Source organism: Neovison vison, chromosome 12 (genome assembly GCF_020171115.1).
Source record: "Neovison vison isolate M4711 chromosome 12, ASM_NN_V1, whole genome shotgun sequence".
Lineage (NCBI taxonomy): Eukaryota > Metazoa > Chordata > Mammalia > Carnivora > Mustelidae > Neogale > Neogale vison.
In genome coordinates this window covers 2,921,634-2,945,578 of record NC_058102.1, presented here as the reverse complement: position 1 = coordinate 2,945,578, position 23,945 = coordinate 2,921,634, and the positions used below count along the sequence as shown (strand labels likewise).

The 23,945-nt window shown below is 60.3% G+C and overlaps 1 protein-coding gene across 3 annotated transcripts in view; it reads left to right on the top strand.

The window, feature by feature from the left end:
• TBC1D22A (TBC1 domain family member 22A) overlaps positions 1 to 23,945 on the top strand; it is a 290,784-nt gene that overhangs the window by 8,754 nt on the left and 258,085 nt on the right. For all 3 annotated transcript variants that reach the window (XM_044226642.1, XM_044226644.1, XM_044226643.1), the window contains exons 2-4: positions 9,611 to 9,667; positions 10,609 to 10,949; positions 15,879 to 16,055. In XM_044226642.1, coding sequence (XP_044082577.1) covers positions 9,611 to 9,667; positions 10,609 to 10,949; positions 15,879 to 16,055 — 575 coding nt within the window. The remainder of the gene's footprint in view (positions 1 to 9,610; positions 9,668 to 10,608; positions 10,950 to 15,878; positions 16,056 to 23,945) is intronic.

Below are 23,945 nucleotides of genomic sequence, written 5' to 3'. Positions count from 1 at the left end.
CGGGGTTGGGTCAGGCAAGGGAAATGCAGAGCTGGTCAGAGGGCACTCTCCTGTCTCTCCTGTGGAACTCCACTCCTTCCCATGTCAAAGGTTCAATCATTCGAATATTTGTGTAACAAAGTAAGCATTTATTGGATACCTTCTGTGTGCCCACCAGGTCCCACAGTTGCTGGCCTGGACCCCCCGCAGGGCAGCCTGGGGCAGCGTGGGCTGGGGAGGGCGATGCTGGTAGAGGGCGGAGGTGACCTCAAACCGGACCCTGAAGGACCTTCCGTTCCTGTAGGTCTGTGCTGGGCTGTGGGGGTGTTCTGTGCACAGCTGAGGAAAAGGTGACCAGGAGAGAGAAGAGCGTTGCCAGCAGGGACCGACTGCTGAGGTTGGGCCGTCAGACTGCGGGGAGTGGGGGGTGGGGGTTGGGGGGGCTGAAGGCCAGCGCTGGCTCCAGGCAAGGGTGGCGGTGTGGGGAGGGGCGGGAGAGGCATAGGGAAGGTTCCACTTGTTCCCCAAGGGCAGTAGGAAGACCTTGCCGACTTTGAGCTGGAGAGTGAAGCTGTCCCCTGACTGGCAGAGCTGAGACCAGAACCAGAGGCAGCAGTGGGAGACGTTGACAGAGGGGACGGTGGAGATGTGGGAAATGGTTCAGGGTTTCGGAGGACCTGGAGATTGGCTGAATGTGGATGGTATGCTTCACGGGGGAGGGAAGGGGGCCCTCGGGTTCTTGGATTGCTGTTCGTGGAGATTAGGCGATGGAAGGGGTTGGTGACCTGGTCAGAACGAGAGACTGAGCCCCGAGCCAGGGTGATGGGGACAGCAGGTGGGTTTTTGATGCCACAGACACGGGCAGCCCAGGGAGCACCAGGAGCTGCTGGTGGCAGAGGGTATGAAGCGTGCAGGAGGCTTGGGGCGCTTGACGGTCTTTCTGCCTCATCTGTGGGGTTGTCCTGGAGCTGGGCACCGTGAGAAGTGGGCGTGAAGTGTGGTCACTGGGGCAGAGCTGCCTTCTGTCATGGCCCCGTTCACGCGAGGTGGGGAGGGTGTGGCTGAGTTGGCAGTGGTGCCCAGAGGCAGCTGTTAGAGAACCCTTCACCGGGAGGTGGGCAGGAGCATCAGGAGAGAGCATGGTTCCCCATAAAGTGGGAAGAAGGCAGGGTTGGGTCCTCAGCTGTGGGGAGTGGAGGTCAGGAGTGTGTGGCCGTCTTAGAAGCCTCCAGACAGGCCTGGCAGGAAAGGGGGTGCGGTGGCGTGGGGTCGGAGAGCGAGGTCAGGAGGGCTGGGTGCGGTTCGTCTGGAGGCCAGACGAGGGCAGGAGGATGGAGGGGGATGGGACTTGGGTGTGGCCGGCCACCACCGCCGTGCAATTTTCTTCCTAATTCCCAAGCTTGCTTGCTTCTTACTCTCACCTCCTGTTTTCCGTAACACGCCCCTGTCGCTCTTGTCTGGGTTGGGGTCTGGCGGGCGCGGAACGCTGTGAGTTTCGGGCGCGTAGCGTGATGATTTGGTGTGTGTGTCCTGAGATGGTCACCAAGCCTGTCCTTAACCTCCGTCACCACACACGGTTCGGATCGCTTCTGTCTCTGCGTCCGTCAAGCCTGTGACACAGCATTGCTGCCTGCAGTCACCGTGCGCACACATCGCTTTCCCGGGACTTGTTTAAGTTGGTGCCTCCTGCCCGTCTTCACCCGTTTTGCCTCCCCCTCCCCCGCTGGACAGCCACCAGGCTGTCTCCTGTCCCTGTGTGTTCACACGGTGCTCTCCTGTGAAGGAATGCTTGACCTAAACGTGCTCATTTCCAAGATCTATTTCAGGAGACCTCCGAGGGGCACCTTGCCGATCGACCCAACGATTGCCTGAGCCTCTGCTGGGCTCTGGGGGGTCCCAAGGAGCATGACAGGAGGCAAGTCCCATCCCTTTTATGGGGAGCTCATGGCCCCATGGGGGCACTAGGCGGCGAGAGCGTGTGGGACAGGCCGAGCGTCACTGCCAGGCGGGGTGGCACAGCTGTCTTTGCTGGGACGGCTCGAGAGACACTCGGTCGCAGGTCCGTGGGGCCAGCTGTTCCCGCAGTTGCCTCCACGGGCCGAGAGTTCCAGACTCTGCTGTGGGCGGAGGGACGTTGGAGTTGTTTGCTGTGGTGATAATGGTGTTTCATGCATTTTCCTCTGAAACCCTCCGAAGTTAATTCCCTCGGAAAACTTACTTCTCCTGAATATTTGATAAACCCGGGGAACGTCGTGGTGTGTTTGAGCGAGCCTGATGGTAAGTCCGTCGCTAACTGAGTTCCTATTTCAGAGAAGTGTGTCGAGCACAGAGGGGCGCGGCGCAGTCTGGGGGCCCGGCCCGGGAGGCTGCCGGCTGCGGCGGGGCTCCCGGCCTGCCCGCTGACGCCCCGCGACTGAGATGCCGGCGAGCATCTCCTAAGTGCTGGGTTAGGCTCTTAGTTGCCTTTTTGATGCGTAGGATGTGTCTTTTCTATACTTTTCCTTCCTCTCATGCTTCACTGTCTCCCTCGGGGCTGCTTCAGCCCCGCTACTCCAGCCTTTCCCCAAGACACACGGAGCCGCCCTGGTCCCTGGCCTGTCAGTTTCGTTTCCAAGCCGGGGCCTTGGTGTCGGGTGTGTGTGTGTGGAGTGTTTGCTGGGGTGTGTGTGTGTGTGTGTGTGTGTGTGAGGAGTGTCGAGGTGTGTGTTTGTGTGTGTGTGTGTGTGTGTGAGGAGTGTTTGCTGGGGTGTGTCACTCCTTCCTTCCGGAATTCTGCGCGTGACTCTGCCCGATTCCCTCTTGCTTCTCCCGCTGCTGGGCTCACCCGCGTTGGGATGCTCGCCCGCCATCGCCGGAGCCGGGGGACCAGCTGTCCCTGTGTCCCTGCTCCCCAGCGGCGTCCCAGCGCCGGTGTCAGCCCGGCCCGCAGCAGGGGTCAGCCAGTGTCTGCTGAATGCACGGTGCCCTCCAAGGGAAGGCCAGGCTCAAGCCCTTGGCCGTCACGGGTGTCCGCGGGCAGCCTCGCGTGCTGGTTCATTAGACTCTAGCGGCCCCGAGAAGGGCGGCCGAGTCCTGCGGAGCCCTCAGTCGTTGCTCCGGGGCCCCGTCTCTCTTCTCTGGGCCTCCCCCGGCTGACCCGTGTCTCCAACCTGTCCTCACCTGTGACCTCCTCCATCTGGGGGTGCCCCTCGTTCCCACCTCCTGCCTGCAGCGAACCTCAACTGTACCGTCTTCGTCTTCGTTGCCTGTCTGCCCCTTCCTGGGGGTGACGGTCCAGTGCTGGCTCGCTGTGTCTTGTGCGGGAGGGGTGTGTTCTGTTGAGAACTTGGGGGCTGTCTTGGGGGGGGTCCTCTTCGGGGCGCCATCCCTGGGGCATCTCTCCCCCTGCCCATCCCTGGCGTGCCCCGTGCGGTGCTGTCCTCGGTCCTGGCGCCTCCCTCTCACCTGGATGGGAGCCTCTGGGGGGCCGCAGGGGGGATCCATGACGCTTCGTGAGTTCTCGTGTAGTTCTTCTGTCTGAGAATCCTTCATGGCCGCTCGGTTGTGCGGTCATCAGGATGGAGACCTGCCCCGCCCAGAGAATGCAGCTGTGGTCCGCGCTGTTGCCTGCTGGCAACGAATGAATCCTGAAGTTTCTTGGTCTTGGGGGGGTGATACATGCCTGTCATTTTCACTGGAAGCTGCTGGAGCGTCTGGTTCTGTGCGGGACTTCCGTTGTTCGGGGCTGCAGAGGGGGACTCGGACGCGTTTAAAGGTCTGCCTTCGAAGGTTTAAAGGTGTGCCTTGCTTCACCCTCCCCACGCACCCACCGTGGCACAGCAGCCTTCCCAGACACCTGGTCAGGGAGGAGACCCTCCTGCTGCTTCCCTTCTTTTCCTCTCCCCCTCCCTTCCTCCTTCCCTCTCTCCCTCCCTCCCTCCCTCCCTCCCTCCCTGCCCGCCTGCCTGCCTTCTCCCTCCCTCCTTCCCTCCCTCCCTTCCTTTCAGCATCTTTGTGGAGCCATCATTTGCATAGCCTCTGTTTCGCTCACTGAAAGTGTACAGTGTTTTTAGTCTGTTTGCAGAGTTGGGCAGTCACTGCCACAGTCCATTTTAGAACCTTGGCCTTAGCACGCAGAGAAACCCCAGGCTCCCCGGCAGTGACTCCCCGTTCCCTCCTCCCCAGCCCCTGGCTGCCACGCATCTGCTTTTTGTTTCTGCAGACTTGCTTGTTCTGGACATTTGCTCATTCCTGTGCGTGGATCATAGGACTGTGGTCTTCGTGACCAGTTTCTTTCACCGAGTGTGATGTTCTCAGGCTCCATCGATGTGGGAGTGGGTGTCAGCTCTTGGTTCTCTGTTGGAACCTGCTAGTACATTCCGGTGTGTGGCTAGGCTGCCCGTTGATGGGCCTGGGGACTGTTCCCACACTTGGCTGATACAGAGCTGAAGCCACCGGCTGCATCCTTTCCCTGGACCCAGTGTCCCCGCCTCCCACGCCTCCGCTTCTCTGGCTATTCAGAATTTGTTTCTGTGGCCGTCACGCACTAGGAGTTTGACTGCTTGTGTATGTATCCAACATGATAGGTAGTTTCATCATCTCTTCTTAAAAACTTTCTGTAAGTGATGTCAAACGGGGCCTACGCAAGTTCGTCTTCAGCGGTGTGTTTGTTAGTTTACCGATCTTGGTTCTTGCATTTCTTTCGTGTTTTCTGTGGTTAGTGTTCCCTTATACTCACGTTCCAGCTGATAGTGGGCGAATGGATAATGTGAATTCATTCTTCACTTGTTAACGTATGAAGGGTTTTCTTGAATTTTCTTTCTTCCTGCTTGCGACACCGCTGAACCTGACTCCTGTGTCCTTACGCGAGGGCTTCTCACGGCGTGTGCCTGGAAGTGCCGTTACGTCATGTGTATCTGCTTTCTGTAAGGAATCACTGGGGTCCTCTTTAAAGCAAAGAGTTACTGTTGTGTTTTTAAGCAGTACTATTTATTAAAAGTTTATTGGTGAGCGTATTTTTTAAAGAACGATTTCATTATGTGGAACGAGGTAGGCGTGTTATTTGCCACATACTCTTTTAAAATGGCTTTCGCTGAAGCCTATTTTTCTTTTTAGCTATGCAAGGCCAGATAAAAATGCAATTTTAATAAGATAAAATGAGATGCCTTTTAGTCTGAGCTTGAACTTTGCTGGAACATTTTCTGCTCGATAAACACAAGTGGTGTGCCCGCGAAGAATGAACGTGCCGGCGCCGTCCTGGCAGGGAGGGGCCCGCAGTGCGCCGGGCCGCTGTGCGACTCGTGCGGATGCCTTGCGCAGAGCGGGCAGAGACCCCTGCCTGCTGGTCTGGAGCTGTCTTCGCGTCCTGAGGCCCGAGGGAAGGGGCAAGCCAGCAGGGTAGGTGCACAGTACTGGCGAATGCTGCCCGTAGGTCACTCAGCGGTTGCCAAGCTGCTGCCGGTATGACGGTCTCATTTCTTATAAGTTCTTACTCCCATTTCTGGGACAAGGAAGCTAAAGCTGAAAGCAACTACCCAGGCTGTTTGGTTCCTGAAAACTGGAAACCTTCTACCAAGGTCAAGGGAGCCTCCAAGAGATTTCTGGAAAGGGACGCTACAGAAGGGTTGTGCTTGACCTCCGTGGGCTGATACTTTCTCTTTCAAATGACGACAACAACAGATACCGTGGGTCCGACTGCTGACAGTGGGGACGGCGCGTCTCTGCTCCGTGGTGTCACGGGGACGGTTCAGAAGCCGGGACGGAAATCAGAAGAAGGCTTGTGCCTCACGCCTGTCGCGGTTGATGCCGGCCCTTGGCGGGGACCTCCCCTGAAGCTGTTGGCTCTCGTGCTTCCATGTGGGCTCCCCTCGTGGCTAGTTGGGGCTTCTTCAGAGCCCGGTGGCTGGGTTCCAAGAGAGAACCCAAGGGAGCCAGCCGGAAGCTGCGCTGCCTTTAAAAACTTAATCTTCATTGAGATTCACATATAATAATAGTTCACCCGTTGAAGTTCCCGTACAACACCATTCCCCGGTTTAACGATCAGAGTCAGTGGTGTGGTGTCTCCGCAGACTTAGCTCATCATCGCCGTGGTCGGCGTTGGAATGTGTTTGTCCCCCCAAGAAGAAGCCCCGTCGTCTTCGCTGTCCCCCCAGCCTCCCGTCCCCCGCCCCAAGCACCCACTAGTCTCCCTCCCGTCTCCCTTCTAGACACTTCATGTCAGTGGGATCGTAGGATAGGCATTGTTTTATGCCCGGCGGCCCCCATGTCGTGGGACATTTTCAAGGTTCTTCGTGTTGTAGCATGAGCCAGCGCTGTGTTTCATAGCCGAGGACTATTCCGTTGAAAGTATTCCAGGTTCCACGTTTCTGCCCTCCTAGACTGTTGTAAATACTAATGCACTTTTAAAATTTTTATCGGTAAACTTAAAGATTCTTGCGAGTTTGGTGTCCAGTGTGCTTGGCTTTGGCTGCCCGGTACTCTTCACCACGCCCGCTACAAAGTGGGGGCCAGACGAGGTCCACTAGATTTTGCTCAGACATGTTAGGATATAAAAGGGAATGTTTTCTGTAATTAAAATGTACCACAGGCACAAGCACGGAGGCGCGAATGGAAAACTGAAGAAATGCCGCAGCATAGAATGATCTCGTGCGTATTGAAGACAGTGTCTGCAGACCAGTAGGGAATAGGAGAGGGTTTTAAGCAGTGTCATTGGAGCAGTGGATTATTTTTTTTAAAAAGTTTTCTGCAGTCTGTAGCAAAATAAAATAAATTCTAGGTAACTCAAAACTTACGAGTAAAAAACAAAACCGCAGCAGTGTGGAACCAGGACACAGTTGGAGATTCGCACCGTCTCAGTAGGTCTGCTGGGCCGAGTGTTCCTGTGCTCCCAGAACTTGCCGGGAGCCCTGGCTGCTGTTAGGACGTGGGGGCTCCGGGGAGTGAGGAGGTCGTGAGCCTGGAACCGTCTGCAGTGGGATTGGGGCCTTTATAAAAGAGACCCCAGAGAGCTTCCCTGCCTCTTCCGCCAGGTGAGGACACAGCAGAACGTACCCGCTGAGGCCCTCACCAGACACCGAATCTGCCGCCGCCTTGACCTTGCGCCTCCAGGCTCCAGAACTGGGGGGAATAACGTCTCTGTTTATAAGCTGCCCTGTGTGTGGTGTTTTTGTTCCAGCGGTCGGGATGGCAGTTGGGGTTTGGACCGTTTTAAGTAGCGTCACCAGAGGAGAGCCCGCTGTAACGCAGAAGAGTGAGGTGGACTTAACCACAGAGACCTCTAAGCTTCCATAAGCCAGGAAGACGGATTTGTCGCCTGTCACCATTCTCTTCTCTTCTGGTTTTTCTCTTGCTGCTCTGACAAGTCAGCATAACCCTCTTGGCTTATAATCACTTCCACTCTGTCGTCGGTGGTCAGAAGTCTGGCATGGGTCTTGCTGGGCCAAAATGAAGGTGTCGGCAGGGCTTTCTGGACATTCTAGGGAGAAGCCATTTCCTTAGTCTCTCCAGTTTCTAGGGGCTTCCCACATTCTTTGGCTCGTGGTCCCCTTTCTCCATCTTCACAGCCAGCAGTGTAGCCTTGATCAGAGCAGTCTTTCTGGTTGTGCTCCCTCATAGAAGGAGGGAGGACTTTTACGGACTCGTGATTAGATTGGGCCCACCCGATAACCCTAGCTGCTGTCCTAGGGCTTGTGTCTTCGGTTGCATCTGCAAAGGCCCCTTTGCCAAGGGAGGTGACACATTTGCAGGTTCTGGGATTAGGACGTAACATGTTTAGCCATTATTCTGCCAACCACGCTGCTGTGGACGGACCCCCTTTGGCGTGTACGTGTTGTGGCGATCCACGTTGGAAGACAAACTAGGGTGTAGTTGTACGGTGGGACAGAGTGAAATTAAAGGCTGTCCTGTCCGGGGAGGTGGCATAGGCAGCGATGATTTGGGCCTGTTCTATTATTAGGACTTTATTTATTTATTTTCTAAATTATTTTTTCTATTCTTAGGACTTTAATTTTTTTTATTTTTTAAAAAAGATTTTATTTATTTATTTGACAGAGAGACAGAGGTCACAGGTAGGCAGAGAGATAGGTGGAGAGAGAGAGAGGGAGAAGCAGGCTCCCCGCTGAGCAGAGAGCCCGATGTGGGGCTCGATCCCAGGATCCTGAGATCATGACCTGAGCCGAAGGCAGAGGCTGAACCCGCTGAGCCACCCAGGTGCCCCAGGACTTTTAGAAACTTTTAACAATTGGAATTAATTATAGATTCCCAAGGAGTTGCAGAGAAGTGTGTAGAGATGTCTTGTGTGGCTGTCTCACAATTATGTTTTTACATTTAATACAGAGCATACCTTTTTTGGTGTGTAGCAACGGACATTGGGTGAATAAATGCATTTAAGCACATTGAACGGTGGTGATATGGGGACATGTCATGATGTAATGCTTAGTGAAAAAGGTAGGATTTCCTTTTGTTTTTAAAAATGAAAACATTCCTCTGTGCACGAAAGGTCTCCGTGTACGCATTTGCTTTACCGCGCTCACCCCCCCGACAGTGTCCCGCTGAGGGTGCCAGCTGGCGCCTCTTGAGCAGGGACTGTACCAGTAGGCCTCACTGCTAGTGAGGCCTGGGGTTTGCTTGGTTCACATCTGAGGGGCTGGGGCCTGGACCTGCGGGGCCGCACTGCCTCCCGGGACCCCGTGTGCTGTCTCGTCTTCCGCCAGGCCTGTGTTCTCAGATGGTTTATATCTCCTGCTTCTTCCTCACGCACTGTGGCCTGGTGGCTGGGAACCTCTAGGCCTCACACCAGTGCTCCAGGCAGATGAGGAAGGGCCAGCACTGTGGTGACCGAGCTGTGCTGGGTCACAAGGCCTCCACCGGCTGGACGCTGCTCCGCAGAGGAAGAGGTGTAGGCTGCGCCCGCTCAGCAGTCTGCTGTGGTTGTCTGCCGCAGGGGCTGTTTTGGTTTACTCTGACCAGCAGAAGTCTTTATTTTTAAATTTATTTATTTTTTAAAGATTTTATTTATTTATTTGGGAGAAAGAGAGAAAGCAGGTGCATGAGCAGAGGAGCAGCAGAGGCAGAGGGAGAAGCAGACTCACTGTGAGCAGGACCCCGACGTGGGTCTTGATCCCAGGACTCTAAGATCATCACCTGATGCTTAACCAACTGAGCCACTCAGGCGCCCCCAGAAGACTTGTATAATAAAGCCACTAAGTCTTCTAAAAAATACGTTTCTCCTCCTCTTGTGATTCTGTGTTTCGTCTGTGCACAAAATGGTACCACATGGGCATTTCAGGCTCAGGTTGTGGTCCCTCCGGTGGCACACGGTCGGAGAGCGGAGGCCGCCTGAACTCAGTGATGCCAGGGACTCCCGGCTCCCAGCGGCCACTCACCAGCGGCGCCTGAGGTCCGGGCGATGCGGTCAGGGCTGCGGCTCCCCGGGCCGAGGTCCGTTTGCCGGACAGGCTGAGTGCCCCGTTGTGTGGCGTGGGCGTGTGCGGCGCCATTCATCCTTCCGGGTGAGCCCCGGACTCACGCAGCGCATGGGGAGTTGCTCCCCACGGCGTGGGGCTTCCTGGGAACCAGTGCCTCCCCCGAGTTAGTGGCGGGTGCCGGAGGAAGCCAGAGAGAAGCTGACCGGTTTTCCTTTCCTTCCAAACAGCATCCAGCATGTGTACGGCGCGCAGCACCCCCCCTTCGACCCGCTGCTACACGGCACGTAAGTGAGGCCTGCGCTCCGGCCGCGTTCCGCCCACTCCTGGGGGCCGTGGTGACCCGCCTGCCGCCTGGGAGTCCTGAGAGGAGGAAGGAGTCTTCCCGGGAGCAGACACGTGGCAGGGCCTGGCAGGGCTCGTCCTCTGGAGAATGGCGGAGGAGGAAGCCCAGCCCGGAGTGCAGTGGCCTGGGCAGGAGAGCATGTGCCCGGCAGCCCGTTAGTTGGCGGGGGGTGGGGACAGGCCCCGGACCTGTGCGCGGCCCTCTGCTCCCTTGCCCTCCACTGCGCTCTCTGCCCGGTGTCCGGGCTCCTCCAGAGGCGGGCACACAAGAGGGAGGTGTGGCCCCATGGCCCGTGCTGGTGGATGTTCCTGGACCCCCTGTGGGGCCCCCGGTTCTTGTGCTGCTGTGTCCGAATCCTGATGCCAGAGGCCTGGGGGATGGGAACAGCCGCTCCTGCCCTGCCCCACCCCCACGGCTGCCTCAGGAGGTTGGCCGGCGCTGGCCCATGGCAGGTTTGGGGACTCTGAAGGCCGTGACTGTGCAGTGCTGGGGTTCCTCCTGGATGGCTTCTGTCACCGAGCAGAGACTGCTCAGCGGGACGGCCCCTCGAGAGCCTTTCTTTCTTGCCACTGAACTCTAGGAGTCCTCTTTTTTTATAGATTTGTCATTTACTTGAGAGAGAGAGAGAGAGCGAGCGCGCGCACGCAGCAGTCGTGGGGGGAGGGAGGAGGCAGGAGCCTGCTGCAGGATTCGATCCCAGAGCCCCGAGACCGTGACCGGGACGAGGGCAGCCGCGTCACTGGCGGAGCGTCCGGGCGCCGAGTCCTCTCCGGTGACGCTGAGCGCGCAGAGGTGCACCTTTCACCCAGGGGCTCCTTTCCCAGCAGTCGGGGGCAAATCCTCGCCGGCCCCGGAGAGGACAAGTTTGCCTTTGCTTTGCAGCTTGCTCAAGGCCGCGCCCAAGGCGCCCACGACGCCCGTGAAGGCCAAGAGAGTCAGCACCTTCCAGGAGTTTGAGAGCAACACCAGCGACGCCTGGGACGCCGGCGAGGACGACGACGGGCTCCTGGCCATGGCGGCCGAGAGCCTGAACTCCGACGTGGTCATGGAGACGGCCAACCGCGTCCTGCGCAACCACAGCGAGCGGCAGGAGCGCCACAAGCGGTGGGAGGCGCCGGGCCCCGAGCCGAAGTCAAAGCCTTCGGCAGAGCCTCCTCCGGTCCCGAGCGGTGACCTCCGGCTGGTGAAGTCCGTCAGCGAGAGCCACACGTCCTGTCCCGCAGGTGGGGTGGGGGCCCGAGGAGGCGACGTGCAGAGCTGGCGGGAGAGGGGCTCGAGTCCTGTGTGCCTGTGGGTGCTTAGAGGGGTTCTGTCCTGTTGCCGCAGCGGCTCGTGCCTTTGAAAGACCTGGAGGTTGGGGTCCGCGTGTCCACAGGCCTTCCCAGGCAGCCGCGGACTTTTCTTTGTGCCCCCAGCTGAGGGCTCCTCTGCTCCAGGGGGAGGGGCGTGCTGTGCGGCTTCCGTGCGGGGGCCGTGAGAGGCCACGGTGAGCACCGGGCCCGGGGGACCGTGTCTCCCCGCTAAGTGTGCCTCGGTGCTTCCAGGCGGGACGTTTCCAGCTGCACACGCAGAGCCTGCCCCTCCTTCGGCAACTGCCAGTGACCACCCTCTCCCTCCTGCCGCCACGTCTCTCCCCAGGGCACCTGCACGCGGGCCCAGTCGTTAGCAGGCGGGGTCTGGGGTGTGGAATCACTGCGTTCAGGTCATAAACTCAAGGATGGGATCAGCGCGTGTCTTGCACTCCCATGCCTGGTGCTTGGTGGCTTTTCTGGAGACGGTGCTTGTTAGTTTGGCTCTTTTTGTTTTGGGGGTTTCTGTGACCTAAAGCAGATGAGCCTCTGTGATGGGTCAGGCACAATTCTCAGGGCTTGGGGTGCCCCAAGGAGGTCCCTGGCCTGGAGCGTGTGTTCTGTGGGGTGGGGGGGACAGACCCCCACATGCGATCAGTAAGGAGGCCTGGGGTGTGCGGGGAGGTGACAAGTGCTGTGGGTCCAAACAGGTGGGGCGTGGCCACAGCAGGCTGGAGCTGGGGCGTAATCTTCAGTCAGACCGTCCTGACGCCCGCAGCGGGGACACGTGAGCGTCAGGGAGGTGATGGGGGGAGGCGTGGGCCATGGTGGCAGAGGGCCCGGCCTGTGTAGCTGCGGACTCACGGACTCCCTCTTCTAGGGTCTCTGGGGGCCGGGGGCTTGCCCTGGTTTGCAGAGGGGAGAAGAGAGCCTCGTGCTGCCTCAGCGTGCGCTGCTGGGACGCACGGCGCTGGCGTCCACCCATCCCTCTACCTTCCCGGGAGCTAACGTGGGAAACGTCAGGCGTCTCTGTAGGGGCGTGCTGTGAATGCGTCCTTCCTCCGGTTTTCACGTTGGAATCTAAACTGCTTTTCTCTAAAATAGGCTGAACCTCAGAGTACTTGAGCCTGAAGCTGAAAGTCTGGTTAGGGCTTCTGCGAGTGGGAGATGGACGCGGCGCGGGCCGGTCACTGCTGCGCACCCGGGCCGGCCAGGGCCCTCAGCTGCGTCCCTCTTCCCGTGTGCCGGTGCCCTGAATTCCCCGGCCCTTTGCTGTGCCCCCGCCTCTGGGGCCTGGGTAGAGCCTCTGGGGCACCTACCATCCGAGTGGTTGCTGGGGGGGGGTGCCATCTCGGCTGAGGGCAGAGTCTCGTTCTGGGAGGCTGGGGGCTGCTGTGGCAAGAGCACCGCGGGCCGATGGTGTGGGAGCAGCAGAAATTCTGCCTCGTAGTTCTGGAGGCGAAGTCTGAGGTCAGGCGGCCAACGCGGTGGGTTCTGGCGAGGGCCCTTCTCAGGGTGCAGACAGCCGCCTTCTCTCGGTATCCTCGCGTGGGGGAGACTGGAGAGGGGAAACAAGCGTCTTGTGACTCTCCGCGGGCACCGATCCCACTGGGGCACCCCAGCCGCATAACTTCCTCTGAACCTGAGGCTCTGCTTCCTGACCCCATCCCGTCCGGGGTAGGACTTGAGTGCGTGGACTTGGGGGCCGCCCAGCATTCGGCCCTTGGGCTGCCTCCAGCCCGGGTGGGGAGCCTTGGGGGTGACTCCCTCCCGTAGAAGCCAGGGGAAGGATGCTCCAAGCGGCTCGTGCTGGGGAAGGGGGCGGACGACCGTGTCTGCCTTCCGCCTCCGCCCCGCTGCGTGCAGCCGGCTTTCCTTTGGGAGCAACTCGTGTCCTGACGGCTGCTGGCATTTACCATGGCTCACTGTGGGGCAAGGACTGTCGCAGGCCCTCGTAACGAACAGACCTCCGACTTTGCCGCCGCCGCCGCAGGAGGAAGCTTCCGGGGCCGGTACGGGAAGGTCACGTGGCTCGCCCGGCGCGCTGAGTGGTGGGGCAGGAGTTCGAGTCCGTGGCGTCTGACGCCGGGGCCTGCTGCCAGCCTCTGGCCTCACCACGGAGAGCAGGACCTCGCCGCCGGTGATTCCACCCTGAGGGGGCACGAGGCCATGTTTTAGGACTTTTCCCGTGGTCCCATTTGGGGCAGGGAGTGTGTGTGCCTGGCGTGAAGTAGGTGGAGACCAGGGCGGCCCCCCCGGGGACTCTAGCCCACGGCGCACAGGACTGAGGGGGAGAGGGCTTCTCTGGAGCCCGAGATGGCCTCTCGGGGAGCCGACCCCGCGGGTGGTGGGCAGAGGTGGGCAGAAATCCTGGGCCTGTGTTCAGTTCTCTGGGTGGCTTGTTACTCACGGGGATGGCTTACTTGATGTTGGCCTAAGACCACGTCAGTCCTGTTCTTACTGGACTGGGCCCCGTGTGGAAGTGTTGACTGTCAGTCTAGTGGGGACACGCAGGGGTCCCAGTCCTCCACCTCCGTGGGTGGGATGGAGCCTTGGAGCGGTGGACCCAGAAGCACCCAGGGGTAGAAGTCCCGGATTTGTCTTGTTGAGGAGGGCCAGGGGCATGTCAGGGAAGGCTTCCCGGAGGACGTGATGTCTAAGGTTAGCAGGAGGGGGAGGGTCCAGGTTCAGGAGGGGAGGCCATCCCGGCTGAGGGGAGGTGCTGGGTGGGCTGGGCCCGATTGCACACCCCATCTGCGTGGTTTGCAAGTTCCCTAAAGGCAGAGACCGTGTCCCATTACCTTTGTTTCCCTTTGGTGTCCCGTGTCATTACATGAATGTCACTGAGCTAAACCGAGCTCTCCCCGGGGCCTGCTGACTGTGGGCTCTCCTCACCTCCATGTCCTGCCCCACCCTCGTCCCTGCAGCGGCCCCACGGCTCAGGGCCAGGCCAGGCCTGTTTCGTGTGATGGCTCGTAGGAACGGTGCGCTGTCATCTTCACAGTCCCGCACGCTGCGTTTCATGTCACCCCATGTGGCAGTGTCCAAGGGACCTGCCAGCTACCCCCGACTCTGGCCTCCAGTCCTGGGTAGATGGCGGCCTGAAAGTTAGGAAGCCTCAGGGAGGGCGCTCGGGCGGGCCTCCCCCTGTGCCTCCTGCTTACTACCTTCTGACTCTCCTGACTTTCTTAGTGTCTGAGGAGTCTGTGCCTTTGTACCTCAAGTCAGGTGCACTTTGCTTGGTCTAGGGCACCACTAGCGTAATGGTGAGGCTGTGCCTTAGGCTGTGAAGGGCTCAGTGGGCTTGGCTGGGGAGGACTGTCTCCACTGCTGGTGGGGACCCAGCTGCGGTGAGTGGCTCCTGGGTCGACGCTGGCTGCAGGGACGCTGGCTGCAGGGACGCTGATGTGTATTCGTTGACAGTAGCAGGGAGGCTGTTGGCCTTCCTGCCTCTTGGGTGGGGAGGGGCATCGCGTGCCTTGCAAACCCCGCCTGTCTCATCTTAGAGGGGGACTGGATGTGTGCTCTGCTCGGGACCAAGTGGTCCATTCGTGTCGCAGTAAGTCACACCGATGCTCTCTGAGATGGCAGAGAAGTCAAACCCAGCCCGTTTGGTTCTGCGGTAGAACGTGGGGCCGCTCCTCCTACCATCGTCTCTCCTAAGGAAAGAATCATGACTCACAGCGGAGTAACAGATTCCGAGGGCGGGGCAGAGGCGGTCTGAGCATCACGGCCCCAGGCCTCCCCGAGTGCAGCTGCTGGGGAGGCCCCGAGGAGGGGCCGGGCTTCCTCTCACCTGGACACCCACTTCTTTAGGCTTTTCTGGAAGCTTAAGTGGGCCAGACTCTGCCCAGAGGCCGTGGGCCGCCGTGCTCCTCCATAGCCCAGGGGTTTCTGTGCGAAGCCTTTCCAGGCTCTGTTTCCTGAGTCGCAGGAAGGAGGGAGCTGGTGGGGGTCTGACGGCGCACGGAGCCAGCATGATCCCGTCTCCCTGTTTGTTCTCGTCCCTCTCCTGGAGTCGATTTCTCCTTCTACCCTAAATTCCAGTTTTGGAAGAGGTGACCATTCGGGGGGATTTAGACCTGGGCCCATGCAGCCTGTCCCCGCCTTTTGCTTGTGGGCCCCTTGTTGGTCCCTGGTAGTTTTTTCTGAGTGGGTGTGGGACCTTGGGCTGTCTCCTGTGGCTCTTCCCGGCCTGGGTTCCTGGATTTAATGCATGGTTTCACCTCGGCCTGCATGTCCCCGTTCGTGGGCCTTTGGGCGTGATGGTAGGTGGTGCCCTGGGGGGGGGGTCCTGGGCACCCCCTGCCTCTGCACCCCCCACCCACTTTTGTGTGCTCTAGCTTCTTGTGCTTTCTGTTGGTCATGGTCCCTGCCCAGCTCCCTCCCGGGGCTTGGAGAGACCCGAGGGGTGCAGAGTCCCCTGTGCCGTTGTGGGCTCGCGTCCTTCCACACGTGACTCAGTGGCTTCCTTCTGTGCTCACAGCCGGGGGGCCCCACAGCCAGCGTCATCCCTGCTGTACGCCGCCGGGTCCTGGCGTTGTGTCCCCCAGGTAGGCCTGCTTCAAGGGCGCCCTGACCGGGGGTGCACCCTGAGGTGGTCTGGACGTTTCTGGTTGTCGTCTTGCTTTTGGGTGAGGCATGTCTGTTTCCCGAGTGAGGAATGCTCTGGGGCCAGTGAACTTCTTGGGCATTCGCTAGTTTTGCTTTATTGCTCCAGTAACCCAGGTTTGCGCTGTCCCGTACGGGAGGGGGGCAGTTGAGGCACGGTGGCATTCACAAGGAGAAAGTGGCGCACGTGGGAGCCTTCTTACTGGGGAGCGTCAGGAGGCCGTCCTCACCCCCTGCTCGCTCTCTCCGCAGAAAGTGCCAGCGACGCTGTCCCTCTGCAGCGCTCCCAGTCTCTTCCACATTCGGTGACGGTCGCCCTGGGTGGCACGTCTGACCCCAGTGCCGTCAGCAGCTCAGCGTTAAGTGAACGAGAGGCCTCGCGGCTCGACAAGTTCAAGCAGCTCCTTGCCGGCCCCAACACAGACCTCGGTGAGTCCCCGCTGGCGGAGGGCACGCGTGCCTGTGCCCCTGCGTGCTGTGTGCTTTGTCAGGTGGTCTGTTTGTGTGGTCCTGCCCGCGAGTCACAGAGTTGCCCCTTTGACCTTAAGGTTTACGTTAGCTGAGTGCTGGTCCTGGGCTTCCAGTGCCATCCATCTGGCATCTTCTGTTCTGTTTTTCTTAATGCCCCTATTGAACCCCTTAGGCTTTGGGGAGCTGCCCTGGGTTGGCCCTGCAGGGCGGACCGGTGGACGTCCCTGCTCTTGAGTGTTCGCGGGGGCACAGAGCTGGTGACTGGGGTCCTGGGTGCTGCTGACCTCACACCTTCCTGGGTGTAGAGTGTGCGACGGCTGAGAGCACCCGGGGAGCCAAGGCTGGGCGCGGGTGGGCAGGTACGGTCACCAGGGGTCTCCAGGGTCACCGTCGCCGTGGGGCCTTGCTGCCACCAGGCTCTGAGGTCGGTGCCCACCTCCAGGTCCGCCTGCTGGAGATGCCCTCGAAGCTGTACACCTCATCCTCGTGGAGCGCCATGCTGCCGCGGGCATCTTGCTGGCCGGGGGAGCTCTCCGGGAGGTGGGATGTGGCCGCCGTCCTGGGATCACGCGTGGTGGAGGGCAGGGGCAGGGGTGGCAAGGAGGCGGGGGTGGGTGGGGGTGGGGGCAGGCTGTGCAGTGCCCCGCTCCGCCAGCAGGTGGCACCCGAGGCACGCGGATGGGCCGCCCGCGAGGAGGGCGGTGGAGGCGGAGCCGGGCCAGGCGGAAGGAAGGGCCCAGTCGGCTGCGGTGCTGGTCCCCTCTGGGTGCAGAGGCTTTTTAGCGGAGGTTTCTTCATTTTCATTTTCCTGATTGTTTTGCTCGTGCATGCCGGCGGATGTCCGGTAAAAACATGTCGCTCTCCTTCTCCCCAGCCCGGCTTTCCCTCCTTCCCGTGATTCTGGGTGGCGTCTCCTGGGACGGTGGATGCACATGACATTTTAAACTTCTCCTTCTGGTGTAACTTCAGATTTAGAAAAAAGTTGCGAGAATAGTACAGGCGACTCCTGTGTCCGTTCACCCACAGTTTGCGCTTTGCCCCACCTTCACTGTGTGTGTGTGTGTGTGTGTGCGCGCGCGCGCGCTCGTGTGGCTGTGTTTCCCCTGAACCGTTTGAGTCCATTGGAGACGCTGCATCCCTGGGCCCCCGAGAGCACCCCTGTGTTTTCTAAGCGCAGAGACACTGTCAGCAGAAGACAGGACTGTCGTCAGAATCAGGACGTTCCCCAGCGAGACGGTGCACCGACCGCCTCACGGCCTACGTTCACTTCGTGCCAGGCGTCCCAGTGACATCCGCTGTGTCTGTCTCCTGGTCCGTCCTCCCCATCAGCTGAGGGGTCCCCGTGTGCCCCATGTCCCTGGGTGTTGGGGCCTTGGAGGAGGGCAGGTCAGCTGTGGTGCGGCACCCCTCGGCGGGGGCTGTCTCCTGTCCTCCCAGTGAGGCTCGGGCCGGTTGTGTGGGCAGGAATGTCACCCGTGAGGTTTGTGGTGCCTGTCATCGTCGTGAGAGGCCCCGGAGCTGGTCGGTCCTCCCGGTCAGGAGTGCGTGGCTGCTGGGGATGGATGTCTGCTGGAGATGGCGGCTGTCCGTTCTGCCCGGAGAAGGGACTGTCGTCCTGCAGTAATTCAGAAGTCGTGTGTGGAGACACGCTTTGGGGTCTGTGCATTTATATGGTCTGCTTACCCCCTCATGTGGCGATGCTGCTCTGCTTCTCACTTTAAACCTCATGGCGTTTTTCCCGTGTTAGTGCTAGACACTGCCGGCCTGCACGGGCTGTGCGGTGCCGCCCTGGGCTGCTCTGGACGCCTTTACCGCCCTTCCCGACGGGCACTTGGCCTCTCCCGCACTTTGTGTCCCTGCAGTGGGTTTGGACCTATGATCCTTGCTCCGCACTGGTGACCAGTGATGGTCATCGAGTGTCCCGAAATGTGGGTCGGGGAGGGGAGCAGCTGGAGTGGAGATCTCACCCACGGCGCTGGGAAGTCAGGTGCCTCGGGCTTTGGGGAGTCTAGCAGGGAGGGCGGGGTTCTGAGGACGACCTCTGGTGGGGAGCGCGGGTTCAGTGCTCTTTGGCCCTGTGAGCGGAGCAAGCCTGGGAGTGCTTCTGGGGTCCTCGTTGGTGTCCCAGGGGTGCTAGCCGTGCTGCGTGTGCAGAGCCTGGGATGGGATGCGTACAGAATGCGTAGGAGCGGGCCCAGCACACAGTGAACGCTGAACAGTGCTAGTCATCTGCCCTATTTGTTTGTGTTGGCCTGTTTACCCTTGACCTTGATTTTCAGAGCACTGATGCACATGGTCACTGTGTGGTCACAGCCTGGTCAAGGCGGCTTGCATGTGTTCTCTTGGTTGAGGTGCGCGGTCTCTAGCAGCGGGGGCGCAGAGGCGGTTGGCGAAGACCAGATCCGCCGCTAGGAGCTGCAGTTCTGGGTCAGGAGCTGAGCCCCGTAGTTGTCTTGTGGACGTCATCAGCGGACTAACTTGTGGACGCCAAAATCCTCTTTAAGAACAAAGCTTTCAGGACTCGTGGGGAAAGTGGGTAGGCATGGGCAGGAGGGAGGGCTAACAGGTAAAAGTAAGATTCTTTTGTTGGGCCGGTGGCATTACGAGTGTTTTCTGTCTTTGGCATTCTGTTTAAGTATCAAATCTCACACCAAAAAGCTTTCAAAGTTAAACAATTACTGGATTTGTATTTAGTGGCAGGAGGAAACATAGCTAGTAAATTGCCTGTTTTTATAAGGCATTTAAGATAGCCTTGGAAGACAGTGGAATATATTATCTCCACATTACATAAAAGACATAAGTGGCAAATATTTGCCAATGTTGGAGAAGCAAATCACTGATGTGAGAAGTGCCCACAGAAATGATTCTACCTGCTGAATGTCATCTCGTCGGCGGAGAGCTGTTTTTCTTTGTTTAGCTTGTGCTCTGTTAGGAGCCTGGGGATGAGAGGAGCAAATAGAACTTAACAGCTCATTCTGCTCTTAGCATTGACTCAATATTTACTCGTGCAAAAGGCTGCTGCTTTGAAGCCCAAGAAAATGACACTCGGAGGCGTTCATTTTCATCGCGTGCATCTGTGCGTGGGAGCGGGATTGGGCCGGGGGCAGAACACGCGGTCCGGAGGCCTGTGGAGCCGCCCCGTCTCCCTGGTGTGGCCTCGAGGGCACGGGGCCTCCGGGCCTCCAGCCCTGTCTGCCGGGGGAGCGAGGCTGGGTGCACGGGCTCCTTCTGGCTCCCCTGCCTGAGCACCCAGTCTGGCCCGAGGCTGGGGAGTGTCCGCGTAGATGGAGGTGGGGAGGAGAGAGTGTTCTGGGGGCGGAGTCCGTGGAGCTGCTCACTCCCGAACCGTGCGGCCCGAGGACAACCCTGCAGGGCTGTGGTGGCAGGAGGAGGCCGTGTGGCTCTGGCAGCAGGCCCCGGCTCTGTGTGATCCACTCTCGGCAGGTGACTGGGGGAACGAGGCCCACCCTGCAGGGTCCCAGGACCTGGAGGTCCTTTGTGAAAGTGCCCGCAGGGTTCACTCATTCAACCGGATCCGCAGGGCACTTGCTGTGGGTGCAGGCGCTGGAGAGAAGCCGGAACCAGACACCAACCCCACCCCCGGCCCTGCCCTGCAGGAGCGGTCGCTCTGGTGTGAGGAGACGGGCAGGCGCACACACGTGCACACTCAGTACTCCAGAAGCTCCCAGAAGGTGCTAAGGTGCCCGTGGAGCGCAAATCTGGGGGTGCCGCTGCGGGTGAGCCATCAGCCACGACCCCCGGAGTAGCCCCTTAACCCCGGGTGGAGCTGGAGGTGGGGACTGGCCTTCCGGGGCGGCCGGTGGTGCGACAGGGCTCCCACGCTTAAGGCCTGGACCCGGCTGCTGAGGCCCCGGCCTGGTGGGGGACAGCGAGCAGGACAGCAGGTAGGAAGGGACAGGTCCTGAGGGCTCCAAAGGCCAGAAGGAGGAGCTCATCGTGGAGCCGCTGGGAGGTTTGGAGGCGCAGCTGGGCACGGAGTCCGAAGGTGGTTTGTCCTCTGCAGAGGGAGAGCTGTGGCCCACTTGCGGCCGGGGTGTCTCCAGCAGCGTGGGGCTGGGGCTGGGTGGGCCGGCAGCCCCTTGGGAGCCGGCAGCCCCTTGGATAGGAGGGCAGGACAAGCTGGGTAGTAGACTGGGGAGGGCCTGAGGGTGGGGGCCGGGGGTGGGTGGGTGAGGCGGTTTCTTTCCCCGGGGCTGCAGGGCAGGCTGGGGGGCCCTGGCAGCTGGTTGGACACGAAGCTGGGTGGACTTGGGAGAAGGGAGGCCAAGATGGCGCAGTGGGAGCCTTGCGCTGTAAGGAGGGGGCCTCTGGTGCACATGGAGAGGCGTCCTTTCACTGGGGACACAGAGTCAGGGACTTGTGACGCAGAGCTGGGGAGAGTAGTGTGGCCATGTAATTCCATGGTTCTGGCCATTTTGGGTCCTCACTCTGTGCTGGCTATGATGCCGCACGGGCGTTATTTATACACAAAGTCCCCAACTTAAAACGGCTCGACTCTACGGCGGTGTGAAAGACATACCCGTTCGGTGGACGCTGTACGTGGAATTTTGAGCTGGGATCTTTTCCCGGGCGAGTGACTCCCAGGCTGGTGACCCGGTACGCTCCGCTCCCGTGACGCGGGACAGTGGCCACAGCTTCCCGTCGGCCTCGCCATCACGAGGGTCAGCAGCGCTCCGCGGGCACCCTTGCTGTTGGTCACTTTCCATATAGTGTCCGGTAGGTTACGCGGGCTGCCCAGCCCTGCACTGTGGGCTTCGGGCGAGCTGACTGCCCGTCCGTAGCCCCACGCGAGCGTCTGAGCACGTTATGTTGAAGTCGGCTGGGCCGAGCCGTGATGCTCGGGAGGTAAGGGCGCTAAATGGATACGGTGAGTCCCTTTTTGCACGCACTGCCCCGAGCCCGGTGCCAGCTGTCTGCTCCCCATGCGGGCCTGAGCGTGGTCAGCCGCTGAGGGGCTCGAGTCTTTGGCGCAGCGGTCTGGTCCTGCTGCCCCACAGCCGGGCCACGGCATGGGAGCTGGTCGGGGACTCAAGCTTCGGCCTTTGCCGTGCTCTTCAGGGGCTGAGGAAGGAGGGGCCCTTTCCATACCCGAGGTCGGAGAGCTGGAGCAGAGGGCTCGTCTGGGCACTGGGGATCGCCCCTGAAGCCGAGAGGGCACTCCTGCATTCTGGGGTCCTGGCGGTGGGCCAGTTGCGCCCACCGTCGCCCTCTAGTGGCCGGGCACTGGTCCTGCCCCCCTCGCTACCTGGTAACTGCCAGGCCCTGGTGGCTGTGTGCCCCTGAGGGCAGGTGGGCTGGAGGACTGGGCTGGAGGCAGGGCGTGGGGAGGGGAGGGTGAGAGCTCCAGCTGCCTGTGTCCTTCCTTCCCTGCCGTCTCCCTGGGAGGACTGGCCCTTGGCCCTAGCGCCGAGTGTCCCTTGCAGCTACCAGAGAGCGAAGACCCGGGGCGAGGAGGCTCAGGACCACCGGCCTTCGTGTCCTGTGCAGCTTCTGGGGCCACAGCGCCTTCTGCGTGCTCAGTGCTCAGTGCTCAGGCCAGATGCTCCACTTTTGCTCCTCTCCCCTGCCCTGCTGCACCCCTCCCCTCCTCCTCCCCCTACCTTGGCCTCTGCTCCTGGCCCCTCCTCCCCTGCTCCTCTCTCCCACTCTTCTCCCCCCTCCACCCGCCCCACCCCCTGCTCCCACCTTGGCCTCTGCTCCCCTCCTCCCCTCCCTCCTGCGCTTCTCTCCCTCTGCCCGCTTCCCTCCCTCCTGCGCCTGCTCCTCTGCCGCCCTCCTGTTCTCTCCCCTGCTCAGGATTCTCTCCGTCCCACCCCTCTCCTTGGCCGAATGCGTTTGGACCTAATGACTCAGTTGGCCTGTTGCCTCCCTTCTTACGCGAGTGTGCACAGTGTGGCTCTGTCCCCTGTGGTGCCAGCGGGGCTTTGGGGAGGTAACTAGGAGGGTAAAGAGGGGAAAAGTCCCGATTGCCCCACTCAGGCTGCCCGGAAGCCTGGGCAGCTTTCTTTGGAAGGCCCGGTTTTATCTCCTTTTTGTGGTTTGAGGAAAACGTACTTTTTTTTTTTTTTTTTTTTTTTTTAAGAGAATGTATTTATCTATCTGACAGGCAGAGCGGCAGGCAGAGAGAGAGGGGGAAGCAGGCTTTCTGCTGAGCAGAGATCCCAATGCGGGGCTCGATCCCAGGACCCCGAGATCATGACCTGAGCTGAAGGCAGAGGTTTTAACCCACTGAGCCACCCAGGGGCCCGAGGAAAAGGTACTTTTAGTGAAACAAAGAAGCTTTGAAAACAGAGCTGCTGAATGTCAGACCACCCGAGTCTGTGAGCCTGGCTGTGGCTCAGGCGCGGAGCCCGCGTGGGGAGGGGAGCCAAGGCACAGGGCCCTGCTGCCGCCCTTCTCGTGGCCTCCACCTCTCGAGGTCCCGGTGTCCGTGCGCTGAGCAGCACCTTTTGAGCGTGTAAATAGGTGCAAGGACTTCGGCCACCGCGGGGTCCCTGTCGCTGTCTGTGACACGGGGTGTGGCCGGCTGGCCAGCGCCTGTGTGTTGAGGCTTCCTGCGTTGTCCAGTGCCATCCCTGTCTGCGCTTCCAGCCGGCCCTCCTGTGGCACCCTGTGTTGGGTTCTCCCTGTAGCATCTCCGAAACCCGCAGGGACGCGGGCAAGGCACCTTTCCTTGGGAACATACCTGAGGGAGCTTGTTTTTAAGCAGGTCATCTATTTTTAAAGGTGCTTTCTGGGTTAAAGGTGGCAGCAACGTTGAATTCACAATGCCCCGATTTCTCCCCCTGACCCCCGCACCCTGCCGCATGGTCCCTCGTCTTTGCACACGGCCGCTCCCCTTCTCGTCGCTCTCCGCTGTCGCCTCACCGCCCCCCTCCACCGCCCGTCAGTCTCGCATCTCCTTGGCTTCGTAGGGCCAGCACCTCTGCCCCATGCCTTGCCCCAAGCCACCCCCTCTCACCCGGTGCCAGGAGCCTCCTCACCAGGCCCCTGGCAAACAGCCCAGGGCCGTGCTGCACGTGGTGTCTGTGGTCCTTGGGGAATGAGATCCAGGTCAGCTGCTTGGCAAAGCCTCCAGGGCTCCCAGGTCAGCCAGAGGCCTGATGACAGCCTTCCAGGCCCGGCAGGACCTGCCCCATCCCTCTCTGGGTCTCGTCTTCTCTGTCCCTGCCTCACTGTGTTCTCCCGTTCCCGGAGCACACCAGCACGTCCGTGCCCAGGGCCTCTGCCCTGGGTTTCTGCACGACTCACTTCCTCCCGGCCTCTGCTCACAGGCCACCTCGTCGCGTGGTCTCTGGACCGAGCCGCGGGCGGGCGGCTGCAGCATGTCCTCCCGCCCCAGACCACTTGACCACTTTGTTCCCGCCTCAGCCGGCTTTGTCTCGCTGCAGAGCACCCTCACCCTCTGCCACTTGTCCGCTTGCTTGTTCCTGGGGCCCCATCCCTGCAGGGGGTGGGCACTGCTGCCTCCTTGATGCTCAGCCCCGGAGGTGCCCCGCGGTAGACACCTGTCCTTGGTGGTGATCAGCAGCGTTAGACTCTGCTCCCCTTCCTCGGGGCACAGAGCCTCCGTCTCCGGTTTTGTTTCTGTAAAAGCAGTTACGCAGCGGGTAATGCATATGTGCCGATGACGGCTCGGGGGTGCCCTGCGCTTCCCCCCGCTGCGGACAGAGCTCGCGCTGTGTGCGCTCTTTGCTCTCTGCCCGTCCGCCTCCTGGCCCTCCCCAGCTGGCCTCCGGAGCCTTTGCCCGGCGTGGGCCCCGCTCCTGCCCCCGTCCCCCCCACCGCGAGGGGCCGAGCGACTCGTTCCTCCACTTCATTTTCCCA